This window comes from Parus major, chromosome 1A, assembly GCF_001522545.3.
Source record: "Parus major isolate Abel chromosome 1A, Parus_major1.1, whole genome shotgun sequence".
NCBI lineage: Eukaryota > Metazoa > Chordata > Aves > Passeriformes > Paridae > Parus > Parus major.
The window spans coordinates 42,988,342-43,007,672 of NC_031773.1; the positions used below are offsets into that span (position 1 = coordinate 42,988,342).

Sequence of the window (19,331 nt, forward strand, 5' to 3'; positions counted from 1 at the left end):
TATCTAATCTAAATCTCCCCTTTTGCAACTTGAAGCCGTTTCCTCTTGTCCTGTTCCTTGTTATTTGAGCAAAGAAGCTGAGCACGTGGCTATAACCTCCTTTCAGGTGCTTGAAGAGATCAGTAAGGTGTCCTGAGCCTCCTTGTTTCCAGACTAAATACCCACAGCTCCCTCAGCCGCTCCTCATCAGACTTGTGCTCCAGGCCCTTCCTCAGCTCTGCTGCCCGTCTCTGGACACGACCCAGCACCTTGATATCTTTCTTGCAGTGAGGGGCCCAGAACTGGACATGGCATTTAAGGTGTGCCCTCACCAGTGACATGGGGACAATCCCTGCCCTGGTCCTGCTGGCCCCACTACTGCCGATCCAGGCCAGGCAGCCATTGGCCTTCTTGGCTATCTGGGCACTGCTGGCTTGTGCTCAGCTCCTGTTGACCAGCACCTGCCGATCATTTTCCAGACACTCTGCCTGCCCCAAGCCTTCTGGGGTTGTTCTGACCCACACGAAGGACCCAAGGCCAACAGAAGCTGTGATTCAGTCATACTTTGATACAGCAGAACTACATTTTACAAAAGCATTTATTAATGTAACACCCTTCACATAGATTTAACCCCCTTAATTCTTGAGAATGATTTTTAAAGTAAGACTGATATGCAGGTAATGGCAGCAAATTCTGCTGTTTGAAAATCACTGAATACACAAATTACATAGTACATACAACCTGAAAATATTAAAAGACGTAGACTCAAATAATGTGAATTTATTTATACAAAATGATGAATATCCACAGAAATATTTACAACTTTAAACTGTTTTCAGTTACAAAATAAAAATTCTATTCTTCCATTTAGACAGTATGATTTAGGACTGCTCCAAATAAAAGCCTATTTGGATAGTAAATAGGGGACAGCAGTTACAGCAAACAAATGCACTGAATGTGTCTTTCCAGACATCTCTTTACATTATGATGCAATAAACATAGTTGAGTAATTGAGTTTCCATGCACAAAATATTTAGTAAAATGTGTTCCAAAGCTGCTCTGTTTGTTTTAAGTCCTTTGGGCACATAGTTTTAAGTTAAAGAGAATTCAGGATTCTAGAAGCTTTAATTTATCTATGAATAAAAATGTTAGAACTAATATCCAATGCTAATGTTTGTCTCATACTCAACTAATCAATCTTAAATTGATTACTATAAAGTCTTATAAGAAGAGGTAGCCAGGTGTCTAAAAACTTCTGATCTTATTTTAGTGTTTAGCCAAATCAAGATGTAAATATTTTACTCTTGATAGTAATGAATCAAACTGGGAGGTGAACTGGAGAAATAGGGCAAGTTTGAAAAGCAATCATCTGAAAATGTTATGAAAAATGCTTGTGCTGTGGCTTCTTCATATGGCACAAAGCACTAATGCAGGAGAGAGGAAAAGAAATATTCAAACACACTTACAAGGACAATTTATTTCACACAGAATGTGACAGCAATATGTATACTAGTGTTTATAAAGCTCTGTTCCAATCTATTTCTGTCACAAATTTTTTGATTGATGAACCACTTCTGGAAGAAGTCCTCTGATTTCCACAGAATACTTTAAGCTATTTTCTCCCTCTGCACCAAATCCTCTAGAGGTAGTTTGACACCACATGAAGCAGAACTTGGGCACCTTATTCAGTGTGTGTTTTCACTTTTATTGCTCTGTTTTGCAGCAGGGAAAATATCAAAGCAAAAACTGAAATTAAATTGCCTTGCTCCTAGCCAAATTTCTGATTCATTTGCTGCTTCATGACTTGCCATCTCCATTGGTGTGAAGTCCCCACAAAAATATGAAGGAGCTCTTACCTTTGATACTAAAAACTAGAAGAGACACATCACATCTATAGTATATTGATATCAGTTTTCTTTTGGATACAGTAAAAATCTTGTCAGAAATCACCCTGAAGAGACATGGTAATAATTAATTAGCTTCAGTCAGCAGTCGTTTTTGAAAATGAAGTAAAAGCCCCTTGTATAGAACAAGAGAAAAGTATTTATTTAGCACATTTGTATTACAATAAAAGATAACAAGGGCTTTGATCAGCCTCCTACTGCATTGCCAACACTAGTTGGTCAGATGTCTAGTGTTCTTGAGGAAAATCAGATCTACAGCCTTAAGTCCCTGATTCATAAAGTATTCTACTGAAATGCTGGAAGTCAATGAAGTTTCTTGTATAGTTAATATTAAGAATTTGACTTCCAAGCCCACTACTAACTTTAGAGAAGCTCTTGGAAATCAAGCTTCTTCAGAGCTCTGTTAGTATCTTGGACCTGACCTTGAGGTATATCGAGGGAATAAGAGAATTTTGGTTTGCGTTTTCAATCTTGGCCTTTTTGTGTGATGAATATTAACTGTTCTATCATCTCTTTCTGCTGTGAGGCCATGGAATAGCTATTAACATGGAACTCAAACTATTAAAGTTAATTGCTCTTAATTTTGTTACCACAACTAGCTTGATTCAGGGGATTATGACAAGTATCTCATACAGTAAAATTAACTGACTACATATGCATTGCATTTGACATAAAAATGGCTTCCTTTTCATGTGGGTTTCATAGTTCTAGTTCCATTTATACTATTACAGTGTTAAAATTTTCTAAAAGTTAAATAGAATAAATGCACCAGAATCATCAGTGAGTATTTCCTAATGAGGTATACCAATGATTTTCTTTAAGAAAAAAAAAAAAACAAACCCCAAACACCTAAAGCTGAATTCTGTTTTAAAGTATCAAACAGAACAAATCATATTGTAAACAAAAAGTATTTCAAAGAATGGCATTGTCAATGCCTCCTGCACTAAAAAAAGCTCTATTGTCTTGGTATGGCAATTCCAGTTTAAACATAATATTTAAATATACAATAGCTTTAAAATTTTCAGAGGAGGGTACACATTTGTTTACTATTCTTTGAACAACAGTTTATACAGTGTTTCATATTGTGTACAGAACTCATTTGACATGAAGTTTTGAAACTAGTAAGATATTTGTCTTTATCAAAAATTTATTCTGCTTTGAATTATTACTGGAAACATAAAAAGATAATAAATCCTGCAATTGCTGGAAGATAACTAATTTAGTCTCTTTGGCATCTGTAGTACTGTAACAGCTCTAGTGCCTTATCCCTGTAATTGCAAACTTTTTAAAAATACTTTTCCCTTTTCTGTTTTTTAATAATTGAACCTTATTTTGGTTTTGTGATACAGAATTTGTTGTACTGTTTAAATGTACTGCTATGCAAGATTTCAACTGCCATGCAAGGAAAGGAGCATCAATATCATACAACTTCTCATAATGGAGCTTACATAGTCAACAAAGATCCCAAACCTGTGAAATTCCTATACCAATCTGTCCTTGCTAAATTGCAAAGTGAACATCAGCAACTCAAGAACCTATACACAAATCACGAGGAAATGTAAAACAGCAACAAATCTGTTTTGTGGGGCTTTTTTCAATAAAGTGTATGAATCTGTTGACCAACCATCTGCCATTCTGAGGACACTTTGGACTTCAATGCACAAATAATTCTGCCCATTTAAGTAAACACTGGAATTTAATAAATAACACATTTTGTATCAACACAGAAATACATACAATTCTTTAGAAAAATATTACTTTACACTAAAAATGCAACAACTCCTAATCCTGACAAATATACAATTTTGTGTAGGTTGCAACGGCAGGATTCTGTTTCTTTGAACAGTTGCTGTAGTCTGTTTTATGACCATCCTTGGATATTTTCCTTTAAACTTGCAGACACAATGCTGACACTGCTATAATACAGTGCCTTCTTGAAAAGCTTCTATCCACCTGTTAGAAAATTAAACACTGTTAGGAAGTAGCTGATAAAAGAATAAATCTCTGTTGCTGTCAGTAGCTACAGATTCACACAAGAAGTAACATCATTCTTCCACTACCAATTGGTCTGCGAGTGCAAATACCAAAATCTATCCAATGAGTCCAAACATACAAAGCTGCCTGGTACAAGGACATCCGATGGAAGTCTCCCATCCTGAAGTTACAGTGCACAAAGAACCGGTGAAGCTGGGAAACCAAATGCTCAAAAAGTTCTGTATACCTTTAAAAACCCCCAATACTCATTTCTCATTTTCACTGCAATCATCTGGGAGGAACCAGGACACTGCTGTAACAGAGGCAGCCATCTGCATGGCTTCACCTCTGCTTCTGCAGCAGGTAAAAGCCAGGACTTGTGGGGCTGAGGGAGGAGGGCACATGGAAAGGCAGGGAAGGGCAAGGAGGGCAAAGGGAGAAGTCCCAAACAGCTGATCCAAGGTTTCTTAAACTGGAAATTTGAAGTTAATATTCAGATACTTTTATTCCCTATAGCTGTGGCTTATTTTCCTACTTAGGAGGGTAATAAACATCCTCAGCTTCTAAAGGAGGCAAAAATAATGTTCCTGAAGCACCCTGATGCTACCTACAGAACAAGTAATTCTGTTTTCTGAATAAAGACTGAACTTTATATAAAGGCAAGAGGCCCACAAAATGATATTTTTTTTTCCTGAGTGGAAATCTTGGAAGAACTGAATGAGACAAAGACTGTAATTTTCTTTATCATGGAAATTCAAACTGTCTTGGTATTCACAGAGTATCTAAACATTAGTCACAGATATTGGCTCTTCCTTGCCTTGAGCATTTACTTTTGTAACTGTGTGCATGAACTTTGAATTCCAGTTTTTGGCATTAACATATTAATCGTGTATTAGTGCTCAGGCATATCTGCACACACAATTCAAGCACCTAGCTTACTTTTTAGTAATATTTTTAGTATTTTCCACTGCCATGTATACACTGTAAACAACTAAATAAAGTGGAATACCAATAAGAAATTCATAAACAGCTTAAGCACTGGACATAGCATTGGAATTTAAAACCACAATAAAAAATAACCATCTGTTAAAATTTATTAACACACTTAGATAAATACATCATATTATTTCTTTGGTCCTATCAGGAAAAAGTACTGCCCACCGATGCAAACAGGCCAACAGCATGTTTTTGTTTTTCCTTTTAAGGCTGTAAAAGCAACATTTCTTCTGAAGGTTCAGTATAAATCTCCTAAGGATGTTAAATATTTGGAGAAAGCTTGAAATTCAAAGTACTTAATGTTATTCCTAACCTCAGTAAAATACACTATGTCAAATTTCAAGTTTCCTTCTGATGAGAAAAGCAATTGTCTAAATAGAAAAATAAACTTATTGAATGCCTGCGTTTTTTTTTTTTAGTTGTTTTATATAGTACAAATGAGGACACAGGGAAAACAACAGTATAGTATCTTAATTAACAAAGAAACATTTATGCACATCTGCACAAAATACTCCCAAAAATCAAATAGACTGCCAGGTTTTTTTCTGGAAAAAAAGCAGGTTCTCAGCTGTTTAAAATTTCCTATTGTACTGGATACTTTGTTTTTAGAATGTTCCTATTTGCAGAAAACTAAACCTGTATCCATTTGAATGTTTAAGCACTAATAATGGGCTCGTAAATGTGTCATATCTATTTAATAATGCAAAATTCGTTTGGGGAAACTGCAGTGAAACCAGTCAGATAAGATAGGCATGTAAGAAAAATAGCTTACATGTATTCCTTCTATGCTCATTTCTAGTTTACTCCATGAATCATATAATTAATGTTTTTTACTGATTAATGATCAAGCTTCCAGGTTATTTTATATGAAACGGACACAATACATAGCTTGATAAATATGACTCCAAATTCAGAAAGGACTTGAAACAAAACAGCTTGTGTGAATGTTCTTTGAATGCAAGGTTTTGGTCCGAGTGCATGCCTGGGTGCTTATAGGTATCAGCTCACACAGTTCAAACCTTGGCCCCCAACTTCTAGTGTTTGCTTTATTTTTCACTGCCATGTATTGATTAAAAAAATTAATATGAACAGTTTAAGTTAAAAAAGGAGCATATCAGTTATCTCTTAAAAACATTTTCTGGATTTCTCCAAAGGTAACATTCAATTTTCACTTGCGTAGACCAGAGTGAGAGGAATGGGCAAGGAAAAAGAAAGATTTCTTATTTTCTCTTTTACTTTCTCATTCTACATTCAGTCCTTTGCAGAGAAGGGTCTGCTTCCTTCATTTCAGAAGCCCTAATGAAACCAGAACCTTGTGTTTAAGTAATTTAAAACTTTCATTTACTTATGATATAATATGCATCTTTTATACATATGCTTAATGTGTGAATATTAACATTCACCACTTCTGAATTTTTTAGAAATATGTAACAGAAATTAATTCAAATAGTTTCTTACTTTTGAGCTGAATGGGGATCATCTGCCTTGAATATGTAAAATAAAGTGTTTTTGTGCAGTAAATGGAACACTCTAGACTCTGAATTTTCACCTTTTACTTCACTGACTGTGAATCCAAGTAAAGGCTGGCTCTCTAATGCTGCCACATCCTATGTAACAGGGAGAAAAAGGGAAAAATACAAAATTAGAGCTTGTAAGACATACTAAGGCATGCATTTAGACTTTATACACCATACCACTGCAGCAGACAATACAACAAATTATTACAAATAGACCCGCACATAATGCTCCTTTTTATATTCTCCCTGCATGAGTCAGGGGACAGGAAATAAAACCTTGCAGACTTCAACATCACTGATCCTCTTTTCATTTCCCTGGTAGCATCCACCTTGGCTTTTGCTGCATGGTCTCATCATTCTGCCTGGCAAGGACTTCTGGTATCAACAGATCAGCCACCACTGGCAGCAGAGCAGAGGCCCATAATCCCAGTGCTCTCTCCAGCTCAGCTCAGAAGTGGAGTGGGATGCAATAAACTGCACTGAGTATGCTAAAAGGAGGAGCTATGCAGGCAACCTGTGTTCTCAAGCTCTGAAGTTAAGATCCAAATCTTTAAATGGCTAAACTTATCTCACTTTCTTTTGCTGGAAATCAACAGGATAGAGAAAAACAAGGTTGCTAAGTGTTCACAGTTGACTGGAAAAGACCCTTCCTCATTTATCTCAGTTACTTTTTTAATACTATTTTCTTTTTATTAATGAATACAATACACAGGATTTTTGGAATAAAAAAAAAAAAAGAAAAAAAAAAAGTAATTTTTATCCTGTGTGAATTCCAAAAAGGCAAGGTCCTACGATGCTTATGAACAAAAGAAAAATAAATATTTAAATTCCCCCCCCCCCCCGAACTTACATAAACACTGATACATCAGGTGAAGACTTTGGTAATTGCCTCTACAGTGAAACAAAAGTCCTGTGACAGCAGCCTTTCTTGATATTTGAAGAGTCCTGTAAGGCTGAGCAATCTGTTTTACTGTCTCAAGTCTACATACTACTAATAGGTGATTTCTTTACCATGGATCTTTCTATCACTTGGAACAAATATAAGTAGCTTAAGTGGCCAAGGCAACACTGCACCTTGCCTTTAGACTCTCTAAATAATGTCTCCTGCAATGGCTTACCAAAAAAAAACCTAAGGACAGAGATTGCTCAGTTTAAGAAGATATGAAAGAATTCATTTTGTGATTGTTAACAGCAAACTGAAGCTACTCTGTAAGGTTGATATCTCAGAGGAAGCAAAGCAAAAGAAAATTTAAGGTGACTGTCACAGACTTTGCTCTTTTTTTTACCTCTGCCAAAGTTTCCTTTGCGAAGGCCAGAAGAGGCACAATGCTCTGAAATTATTTTCTAATTGATGTAAAAGAAAACAATGAAAAAATTGTTTTCTACATAATTATTTAAGCTATTTTTAGAACTACTTGGGTTGGGGTTTGGGGTTTTTTCAGTATTTCCAATGCTTTAGTGGAAATAACATCACAGGTTTTGGACATAATTCAGAAGTTCTAAAATAAAGGTTGGCAGGAACAACCCAGGAACAAATCTGAGCACAAACCAGGAAATAACTAGAGTGGGGGTGGCATAGAGTGAAGAAGGAAAATTCTTTACATAGCCAGGATAGGTTTGGCCTCATATTTTGAAAGAAAGTGAGGGATAGCAGTACCTTAAAACAAATGCTTTGGATATTTTGCTCTTGAAAGCTAGCAGTAAACTATAACAATACAAAAACCTGAAGCCCAAGATCAATACATCCATATATGTTACAAAAAATTCTAAGAACATTCTAAGATGCAGTAAAACTGCATCCTCAGAACATGTTGGGATACCATATATATATAAAAATATGTATACATTAGAGATTATTCCACACTGCAATAGGACTACACATTCTAAATTAAAAAAAGCAAGTGCTGTTATGTAAGATGCATTTCTTTTATATCAAATAACCCCAGGCTGAAGACAACAGTTTGAGGAGCAGTAAGAGATTTAGTTTACTCCTTTTACAAGCATTCAAAATACCCTACGGAACTACAGAACAAGATAGCTCAAGATGCTTTTACAATGTTGCCTTTGCCACTGGTACACTGTGATGCATGCAAACAGACCCCCCATGTATCCAACTCACTCAGAAATACCTACAACTGAGCAATGGTATGCAGTGCACAGGAACTCAAAAGCTAGATCTGGAATCAGGAACAACATAGCTATTTCAATCTACTATGGTATCAAGGGCCTTTTCAAAATACTGCATTACAATCAGATCAAATACTGTAAGGTGATCTAATTTTATAGCTTTTTTTTTGTAGATCATAAGAATAAACAATTTTGTTACAAAGACAGCATTATCATTGGATATTTAATTTCTAATATGTGGTCTCTTACCTCACTGGCAGCATATGTGTATAGCACCTTATTTTTTATAACAAACCACAGATGTTTCCATGGTTTCTTACTGCCCTTAGATCTGTGTAGGTAGCCACTCATTGTAGAGTCTTCTGTGTTTGCTGAAACCTGAAGAGGAAAAACAAAATTAATCAACAAACCCTAATAAGATTTCACAGCACAGCTTTTTTTTTTTTTTTTTTTTTAAACAGATTTACAGATCCCTGTCTGTTAGAGACTGAAATTCTTACCTGATCTCGGGTTAATGTTGCTAACTAACTCAGGTGGATGAAAGAAATATTATTTTACCTGCTACCATCTATCTGGTCTGGAAGAGAGGTTTCCAGTAAATGAAGATTGGAACTTACATTGGATACAACAGGACAAGAGAGAGCTGAAACACTGAGGAAAACATACAGCTGTAGAACACATTCCTGTATCAGAAGAATCACGGTGTGGTTTGGCTTGGAAGAGACCTTAAAGATCATCTCATTCCAACTCCCCTGTCATGGGCAGGGACACTTTCCCCTAGAGCCTACATGGCTCAAAGCCCCATCTAGTCTGGTCTTGAACACTCCCAGGAATGGAGAGTCCACAACCTCTTCTGACCAATAAAATACTTACTTCTTTGAGGGCTGCAGGAATTTTTTTCTGCTTTCTTCCAGAGGGAATACTTTGTAATACAGTAGACAAGGCACTTGATGGAGATTTATGGTTGACTGGGGATCCACTCTTAGGAGTGCACTGGTTATCTAAAATGCACAGGATGAATATATTGATTTCATGTCACAGATGACTAAACACAGGCAATTCATTCTTGGACTTTTCTTCTTAAAAAAAGCTGGCATTTTTATTCAGATTACAGGGTTACAATAATAATACCTAATCATGTTAAATTCAGCACTGAATTAACTTTTCAGTGTTATCATCAGCACCATGAGTTAGAATCCTCCAAATTACAATCATACTGAAAAAAAACCTACAAGTTTAAAACTAAACAAATTAGTCTTGTTTGTTTTCAAAGTCTGGTTTTTGGGTGTTGAACTGCCTTTTCTCATAAAAAATGGTGAAAATTAAGTTTTAAAAATCACAGTAAATTTTTACAGCTGTCCTTTATGTTGTCTGTACTTTATCTTTCAATTCTCTACATCTGTTAACTTCTCAACCTTATTCAATAGGGATGCTCCTCTTCCAGCACACACACTCTTCTGGACATTCCCATCTCCCAGCATGTGCTTCCTCCACTGCCACAGGCAGTTACTTCATCTCTCTTGAAAGACTTCTGCAACACTTCACCTCTTCAAAAACCCTTTTTCTAACAACACCCACCACTTTTTTTACAGCTGCACTTGGAATGAGTGGTTTCATAAAGTCTGCTTCTAGAGTTGGCCCTGAACTCGGTGAGCCTCTGAAATAATGAGAAGAGCAGGAGAGCAGTGTGATTGCCAGCTGTACTGCACCTGCTCCCCAGCCCTTTCCCAGCTTCAGGCAGCTGCAATTGCCTGCAGCACAGCAGCATCTAGTGCCCAGTGCAGACACCTGCAGGTGGCTCAGACAATGGCTTTCCCATCAGTGCAGGATCTCACTGTCATTTCCACGGTTCTCCATGCTGCTTTCTGCACTCCCATGAGAAATGTCACCCCCAGCGTGCTGGGATCCATAGCTTTATTATCTCACCGGGCACCACAGATTTCCTGATACCCTAAAGAGCTCGTGTTGCACTGGAGCCTCTGCCAAGGGAAGGGCAGATAGCTCTTTCAGTCTCTTTCCAGCTCATTTGTGTACTTCATACTCGAGTATTTCGACTTGATTCGCAGCAAGTCTTGTGCAATGGGATTGGATTCCCACCTCACTGGGAGGTGCTTCCATTTTACACTTATTTCTGCAGAAACGAGGTACAGATACACAAAATCTTTGCATTCCATATGAGCTGAGGCTTGAGTGGCTTGAGGCCAGTTTACAGACCTGAAGAGACTCAGCTGCATAAAGGCTAAGGCCTATGTCTCTACAGAGCCCCCAGAACTTTAACCATCTCAGCAGCTTAGCTGGCAAAAATGAAGTTTACAGACATACGAGTTACAGAGTGTAAAAGTAACATGAACCCCCTGGGAGGTCAGGATAAACTGCAAGGACTCTAATATACACTTTCACCCTGTGATTAATGAAAAGCAATGTAGCACTTGTTATCTCAAAAGGAAAGCAGCATAAGCTACATGTCATTACCACAGGGTCAAGGCACACATTTTTCTGGAAGGAAGAGCCAATGTTTTGCAAATTTATTTCCTAGCTTGTGCCACAGAAGCTTGTTTGGCATAGAATCTCAGGTGCCTATCGGTTTTCAGGGATAAGCAGAATTAAGCACTTGAACGCAGCAGTAAAGATGAGGCACACACATACCATGTTATAAAGGCCACAAAAGTAAGACAGACAGTTTGTGAAGGTTTTCTTTACCTTGCTTCTGTAGCTCCCTGAAGCAATGATCACATACTCTAGCTGGCTGGTTTTTCATATAGTCTAAGCCATGTTTGTTTGATGAACAAGCTTGACAGACAATCTGGAAACAGACAGAAACAAGTAAAAGCATTACTGTACATGATGTACACCTGTAAATCACCAAATACCCAAACACATTCACTTCAGCACTTTTAAGCCCATAAAAACTTGAAACAGCCACTATGTTGCAGTGGAAATGTTTTAAGATCTTATACTATGTCTTTATGCTCAACATGCTGTACTTTCCTCCTCTAAAAAATAAAAATTATAAAATAAAATATAAAAATGATAAAAATTTAAATATTAAAAAGTAGTGAATTAGGAGTAATAATAAACCAATGCTAATGATCTATTAAAAACAGAACAAGCCTACTGTATTACTGAACTGTTTCAATCATAAATTTTTTGAAATAGCTGAAAAGCTATTGCTCTTCTGATGATTTCTTTACAATAAAGATGTTTCAACTGCATTGCATTCTAATTTTGTACTCCTACTGGATTAAAACAAGAAAGATAAAGTTTATTAAATATAGCTTTCATAAGTGTAAAATATAAAAGGTTGGTACTAACTGAAATTCAAAAACCATTATTTATCTTATGGAAATTAGTGAGGAAGATACCTCTTCATTTCAGCTAACATTCATGGGTATTATGTAATTGCAAAATAACCATAAATAGCTCTCCAGAATGCAAAATAATTAACATGTAGCATGGTGAAGGTTGAATATTGGTCTGTCATAACATCTGTCCAAAAAATCCAAACCCCAGCCCTCAAACCACCAACCCGAACATGTTGGTCCTAACCCACACAGTTGTGGACAGGGTTGTTTAGAAGAGTAGCTGGGGTGATAAGGCTCCACTTGATGTCACATAATGAACCTGAATGATTGACTGAAGAGGTAACCACAAAATCACCCAACCTTCCCACATGCCCTGCAGTGGTGCCTTCTCCATGTCAGCGTGAATTCACTTGTACAGATCATACACATCGTGGCTCTCGTGTCAGGGATCCAGATGGGAGCCTTTGATCCCAGAGGACTATCTTCTTCTTGTTTTTCTGGATCTGCCTGAGAGAACATAGGCACAGTATTGTTACATTCAGTGAGGAGAAATAAGATTAATATTCATCAGTGATTATAGGATAATGCTAATGGTGTTGGAAAACCTTCTCTGATAAATTCTCATGGTCTTAAATGTTATCTACTATTTCATCAGTGACCATTATAATGCAAGCCTGACAACAAAGATGCATTTAATGACTTGAAAATTTTACCAGCCTACTTGGATCAATAGTGGCTTTATTTTAAAATTCATTTCATTTAATTTTCATTTCATCTTTCTGTGCACAAGGCTACAGAGAGAACTGTTAAAGCTGATTTGGCTTTTTTTGAAGAAAATAATTTTAAATTTTTGAAGTACATTACACTATGAAATATTCTGTTCTACTATCTGTTCAATTATTTACCATCCTGCTTTATTATTTTTCATGGAATACCTCTTGTTTCTCTAAGCACCTGTCAGGAAACTTTATATTCAAAAAGGGAACAAACCAACAATAATGGTGGGATATACCTCTTCAAGACTTTTGCTTGGATTAAATGTGATTCTCTTTTTTGTATATTCTTCAATTGATTTGGAGATAGCTTCTAACCACTCATCTCTTTCTGTAGCAGAACTGTTGGGAGTAAAAACCCACAAAAACAATTTATTATTATTAACATTCTAAGAAGCAACTGTTGATTAGAATTCCACTAGCTTCATTGCACATTGGAGTAACTCTTGCAATTTCAGTTTATAAAACGTCTACAGGTCCTCCTGCAACTGGCATTATTTTTTAACCTTTGGTATGGTGTTAGTTATTTATATTGACTAATACTAAAAAAGATTTGTCTGTTGTTGTCATGTGGATTCCCTTCTTCCCTTCCAAAATCCTTTGATTCTTTCAAGGCTTGTCTGTCGTTGCTTCCCCCTCCTCTGCAGACCCTTGAAAAGCCTGAATAATACTTCTTTAAATGATGCTCCCAGAACAAAGGCATGGGCCTTCCATCTTGAAGGCAACCTGAAATTTCAACAAGCCTTTTTTCTCCTCACTTCTTCTGTCTCAGAGTGCAGTCTGTTATACCAACCCTGTGTGACTCCACACTTCTGTCAGGTAAAGGCACACTGACTCTTCTCTTGCCTTGTGCTCCTAGCTGTTTGCTCCTACTAGGTCATGCTACTTCCAAATAATATTTTTTGTTCCAAAAGCTCATCCATTGGATGAGCTAACTCAAAGAGAGAGACAGGTGAGCTTAGTCCATCTCTTTACCCCACAGCTGGTGGGTCACTAATCAAGTGCAAGGAAAGCATTAGGCTGAAGTGGCATGGCACGAGGAGCACAAGGAGTACCTGGTGCAGCAGGATCCTGCAGCCATACTGGATTATGTGCAGTGCCAAAGCACCTCCTCTGTCCATGGGCACAATACCATCTTCATAAATCTGTGCTGCTCCTGCTGCAAAGGGCAGCCTACTATCCTTTCTCTCAGCCACTAGATCTTATTTGCACTCTTGTGGCAGAACACACACAGTTATGCAGCAGGCTGGACTGAGAAACAAATCCATATTAAAGCAAGCCATCAACCTGCCCTTCCTCTGGATTAATTTACTGACTAGTTTCATCACACAGCTGAACAACTATTTGTTCCAGCAACACAGAGAAGCCTCTGAGGAAGGATGAAGCAGTTCTGCAGCAGAGGAACAGCTAGACTATTTAAAATGCCATGCCAGCTTAAAAAGGGCTTCTAAAATTTAAACAAGAATCTTCTCCCAACATTTTTTTCTATTCCCCACTTTTTAATTGGTATCAAATAAATTAGTTTGTTTAAAGCAATGAATTGAGCACAAATATATAGAAAGGAAACTTAGGGAAGAGGTAAGCAATGACTTACACAAATGAGGTGTCTAGTGCCAATTATTATATAATGGTTTTGTTGGTGAATTTGGAAGCTTTTATCATCTTTGGACCTTTAAGGAAAATATTTTGAATGGGGAGTTTGAAGGGGATGAAACTGAGTACTATACAAAATCAGAAAGGACAACTCTGCTGAAATAAACACACAGGAAGCCTGTGAGGCACAAGCCAAAAAAAAAAAAAATCTAGCACACACAGCAACAAAAGCAGGACAAAAGGAGAGGAAATAAGATACATGCAAGGGCAAAGTAGTGCATTAGTGTCTGTCTCAACATCTCACATTCTGAGTGGAACAGAATGTTCAGTCTATTTACCTTTGCTTCCTCATCTGGAAAGAACAACTGGTCTGCATTAAATACGTAATATTCATAACTCTAACCAACTCCTTTGGCTTTTTCAAAATCTGATTACATTTAATTAGATTCCTGTAACTGTATTAGTTAATTAAATTGAAAATTGGCACAGGTTTTGGAGATTATGCATGACCCCCCTACCCCACACCCTCCCCCCATCATGTGGGGACTGCTCTGTATGCAGTGGCTTGCACAATGGAGCTACTGGCTTACAACCTAATTTCACCAGGAACCTTATGCTTGGTAGGTTTGCCAGTGGTAGCCTTTAGGATTGTTTACAATCCTTTAGAATGTAAGAGCCAAGATAGTGCCGCTGGCAATGGAATTAATGTAATGGTTTGCTGCAGCAAAATTGGCAGTTTCACTCCAGCCCTCCTCACAGCTGCAGGTCCAGTATTTGAGTCCTTCCAAAAGTGATTTTGTTTACTAAAATTGCAGGAGTTTCTTGGGTTTTTTAAACATTATTATTTTTATTTATTTATTTAAGATTTAACATCACAGTAGAAAACTCCAAATGGATTATGGAGAAGCCCAGCAATGGGTACTACTGGCAAATGCATGTGCTGGGGGCACACATCCAGCTGCTCAGTGGGCCCAGGAGGACAATGGGCAAGTGTGACCCTCTTGTTTCCAGGATCAGAGCCTTAGGGCACCTTTCCCAGCTGAACCAGTCTTGCCTGACCACTTAGCTAAGTACCTATCTTTAGGCAGGATAGGAAGAGATGCAGCTCTATCTGTCTGGGGTAGCTCTTCATCAGCCTTATTGAGGGGCCAGACCACATCAGGCTGGCATGACTGTTGTTGCCAGGACCAAAGCTTTAGTTCTGTACAGTGGTGTGTCATGCAGATGTACTAACTTGTTTTTCTGATGAAGAGATTTCTAGTACAATACTGCATTGTACTATTCAATTGGTACAAAAACAATTCACATTCCTACAGATATCCCAAGAAAACTGAAACCTCAACCCAAAGTAGATAAAGCAGAATACTAATGCAGTCAGTAAAACTAAACCTGAAGTGACAAAGACTCTCATCTAGGAATTAATCTATATTTCTGTTATTAACTGGCCTGGTTTTTATTACTAGCAATTTTTCAACAGCTTAATTTTTCACTTCCTTGTCTCTGATCCCAGGATCATTTCAGAATCTTTTCTTTGGTGAACACTCCACATAATGCTTATTGTTTGAAAAAAACCCATGGAAGTGAAACTTGTCTCCAGTGTCTTTAAGACTAATTTGAACAGTTTGGAAATGAAGGGTTTGGAGGTTTTTCACCATATAGAACCAGATAAGCTGTAAGAATGAGGAATCATTCAAAGGAAGATGTAGCCTGGGTTGACAAGATACAAATTCTCTGCACATTTAGAATGTTTATCAGTACGATAGTTGATTGGGAAAAAATATATGCAAGCACCTGTTGCTGGTAGTGTTTTTCAATTCCTTCCTTCCTACACCACAACAGACTCAGTTCTGGTGACAGACAGAAAACAAACTGAAAACTGTCATTTACATCTGGAGCCTCCAGCTCCTCCTTCATGCCAGGCAAATGCAACCTCTCTCTGTCCCTGCTGTGTACCTTAGGGCTCCTGCACGTGCACGGCTCCCAGCAAGAATAAAAATAACAGGGCTGAATGCTCCCCAAAGATGCAACATCAACACAGTAAAACAAAAAAAGGAAATTGTAGCAGCCTCAGTTGGTAACATTAGGTTAATGCCAGCAATTTCAAGGTTAAGACAAAAGCATGTCACAAACTATGTCAAATTTGATGAGCATGTTTATATATAGGGGTTTTCCCCTATGGACCAGCACATCTTTCTCAGGAGTTGCTTTTAATCTACCACTTAATCAGTTCATCAAAAAGACTAGTCTCCTGTTTTGTGGAAAATAGGTAGCTTGTATGTTAAGATGACAGCATTTTCAGAAGTTCCAATTATTCTTTTACAATTTTTTAAAATAACTGAATTAAAAGTGAAACACTGTTTCAAGTCAAGCAGAGATAAATCCTCATTGTCTACTGCCATTCTCTGAATACCTTCATGCATCTGTGTGACATCCACTCAACAAGGCACCTAAGCAGCACAGTGATGCTCATATTACACTGGAGCAGAACCATACCCTAAATTGTGAAATGCATTTTTTTCCCCAGTGTGCAGAAGACCTATAAGAAACATTTAAATTTGTTGAAGAAATACAGAATTACCCATTTCAAGTGTGTTGTTATAAATAGCTACTGCTCTGACAATTGAGCTACTTCCTTTGGCTTCTTTGACAATGTTAACCTTGGTCTACCCCTCAGCTACAGATTCTGCTATCTTTGTGCATTCTCATGACAGTATTTACAAGGTCACACAAAAAGCAGCAGTCTGCTCTTGCTCAGCTTTGCTAAATAAAAGAGAAAACATGTCTTTCTTCATTGGTATCAGCACTGTCACAAATGTCAGAACACATAAAACTTCAACTCAAGTACTGTAAAAACAACAGTCCATAAAAACAGGCCTTTGCTAAAGGCACTTCAGAGAAAGTGACCAGAGCTGCCTGGACTTAGTGACCATATAGCCTTTTGCTGTTGCTTAGAGAATTTGGTAACATGGAGCATATCAGTAATTCTAGAAGTAAATTTAGAATAAACAAATACTGAAAAAGCCTAAAATTAATTAAATTGAAACCCTCTCAAGGAAAGGCAGTGCAAGGGTAGCATTTCAATGTACTTGGAATTTCTGAAGGTGTAGCTAAGTTGTAAAAGAAGTACTAAACAATTGTTTTATTCACTCTGATTTACTGATTCCCTCTATTCTGTAATCACTCTAGCCAAGAGTAACTTTTCATTACATTAAGCGCAAAACAAGCTCTAAAAAACCTGTGTGGTCTGCTTGAAAACACATAGTTTTAAAATCACTGTTTACTTGAAAGACTTACCTCGCTGAAAGAATGAAGGATCTCTCTACACTTTCAATGTTCAGTTCATTCTGATATGCTTCCTGGGTTGGCTTCTTAACCTTCACCCAAGAGAGAAAACTTCACACTCAAACTGAAATGGTACTTTTGTCATTGCTTTAATTTTAATTCCTGTAAAATCTCTTACATTTTTATTGCAGAAGCGGAACACTGGAGAGAAAATACTCAGAAACAGGAAATCATATACTAGTCCAGAGGGTCCAGATACACTAAGATTACATGTAGCCCATCCTTTTATTTCACTGGGCCTCATACAAACACTGGAGATGTACAGGGGAATGAAGCTCAAGAGCTGTCAGACACCTTCCACGCAGGCCCAGTCATGTTCCCCCTGAGCACCTCCTGCAATTGGACAAAAAAAAGGCACTGCTGCTGCTGCAGGATGAGGTACAGCCACTGGTGAACCCCAGAGTGAACAAGGCCTGCACTATCCTGTTCATCCTTCTGAGCTACCAAATTTCATACATAAGGGGGCCTAAAAGTCAAGGGTGGGTCTGAGCCACCGCAAGACATCTGCTGGCAAAAGAGATTTTGCAGCTCTACTTGCAGAACTTTGGGCCTGAGCACCAGATCTGCCCTGCAACTGGACTTGGTGATTTTTTCTGACAGGACTAGAGACAATGATTCCCAGGGCAATGATTTGTTGTTCCCATTAACTGTCATGTCAGTGACTGAGTCATTATACAGCATGCATATATCCCTTATCATTACCCAGTGGGGCTCAAGGCTTAACGTTGATGCTTTTCACAAAGGCTTGGGAAGAAAAGCTGTATCTCAGTTAGCAAATCTCTATCAACTACAGAGAACTGATCCACTAGCATCTTATCAGGCAAAGATGCCTAATCTCTGGCTGTCAGCAATAAAAATCAGTTAAAAGGCAAAAGTGAGGCAGTCTAAGTGAGTCTCATTCCAGAGTGAGACAACACTGGGCAAAATGCAACCAAGAAGATGCTGTGGAAACAGAATATTTAGGGAAACCTAGAGAACAATCCCACAGGCCACATTATGCAAAAAACGTTAAGCCTGGAGGATTTCTCTGGAACATAAACATATTTAATATCTCTTGCAAACAGTAAACACAGTTGTGTTTTCAAAATTTGAAGATGTCTTAGGTTGCAATGCAAAATGTAACCAAAAGTATGTATTCTATCACCATCCCTTAAAACCAGGTAAGGTAGTGTTCTTAATCTCTTCCATGACCCATCCCTCATAACTCCAGGGGGATATCTTCTGTTAATGGGCCATTGAGTCACTGCCTGACTGACTGATAAAATTACATCATCCCATTGTGAGATGTTCACCCAGGGGGGAGGAGCCAAGCATTCCTACCTAGATACACTCTGAGGCTTAGAACACCACAATCAGCCTTTCTCCACTGAATTCCCAGAAGAAGACCAGACAGTTCTACATCATCACTGGACCTTCAGATGAAAACTACACCCTTCTATAGCATCACTGTTGCAACAAAACCACATGTCACTGCAGAAGGACTGCAGCCACCACTTAATTGGACTGCTACCGACACCCTGACCAACAGGGTGTCAGGTTATATTCTGATTCTGTCAGTGGTTTTTGCACTACTGCATTTTATTTTAATTTTCCTATTAAGTTGTAGGGTTTTTTTTTTTATTTATACATGCTATAATTTATACATGCTAAAGAACTGTTATTCCTACTATATCTTTGCCTGAGAGCCCTTTAATTGCAAAATTATAATAACTTGGAGAGAGAAGGTTTACATTTTCCATTTCAAAAGAGGCTCCTGCCTTCCTTAGCAGACAGCTGTCTTTTCAAACCAATACAGAAAGCCTGAATTTAGGTAGATTTGGAGAA

General features: G+C 37.8%; 1 protein-coding gene across 3 annotated transcripts in view; it reads right to left on the reverse strand.

Moving 5' to 3' along the window:
* Positions 1-739: 739 nt before the first annotated feature.
* The window catches only part of FGD6 (FYVE, RhoGEF and PH domain containing 6), a 72,178-nt gene continuing 53,586 nt past the window's right edge, over positions 740-19,331 (reverse strand). Inside the window, exons 14-21 of one of the 3 annotated variants that reach the window (XM_033514265.1) lie at positions 17,460-17,539; positions 12,812-12,914; positions 12,160-12,306; positions 11,198-11,300; positions 9,371-9,498; positions 8,747-8,875; positions 6,403-6,460; positions 740-3,836 (exon numbers count right to left, since the gene is read on the reverse strand). In XM_033514265.1, coding sequence (XP_033370156.1) covers positions 3,829-3,836; positions 6,403-6,460; positions 8,747-8,875; positions 9,371-9,498; positions 11,198-11,300; positions 12,160-12,306; positions 12,812-12,914; positions 17,460-17,539 — 756 coding nt within the window. In that variant the 3' untranslated portion in view covers positions 740-3,828. Of the gene's footprint in view, positions 3,837-6,311; positions 6,461-8,746; positions 8,876-9,370; positions 9,499-11,197; positions 11,301-12,159; positions 12,307-12,811; positions 12,915-17,459; positions 17,540-17,588; positions 17,841-19,331 lie in introns of those variants that run through there. The other 2 variants (XM_015628451.3, XM_033514266.1) reach the window with 2 other exon arrangements.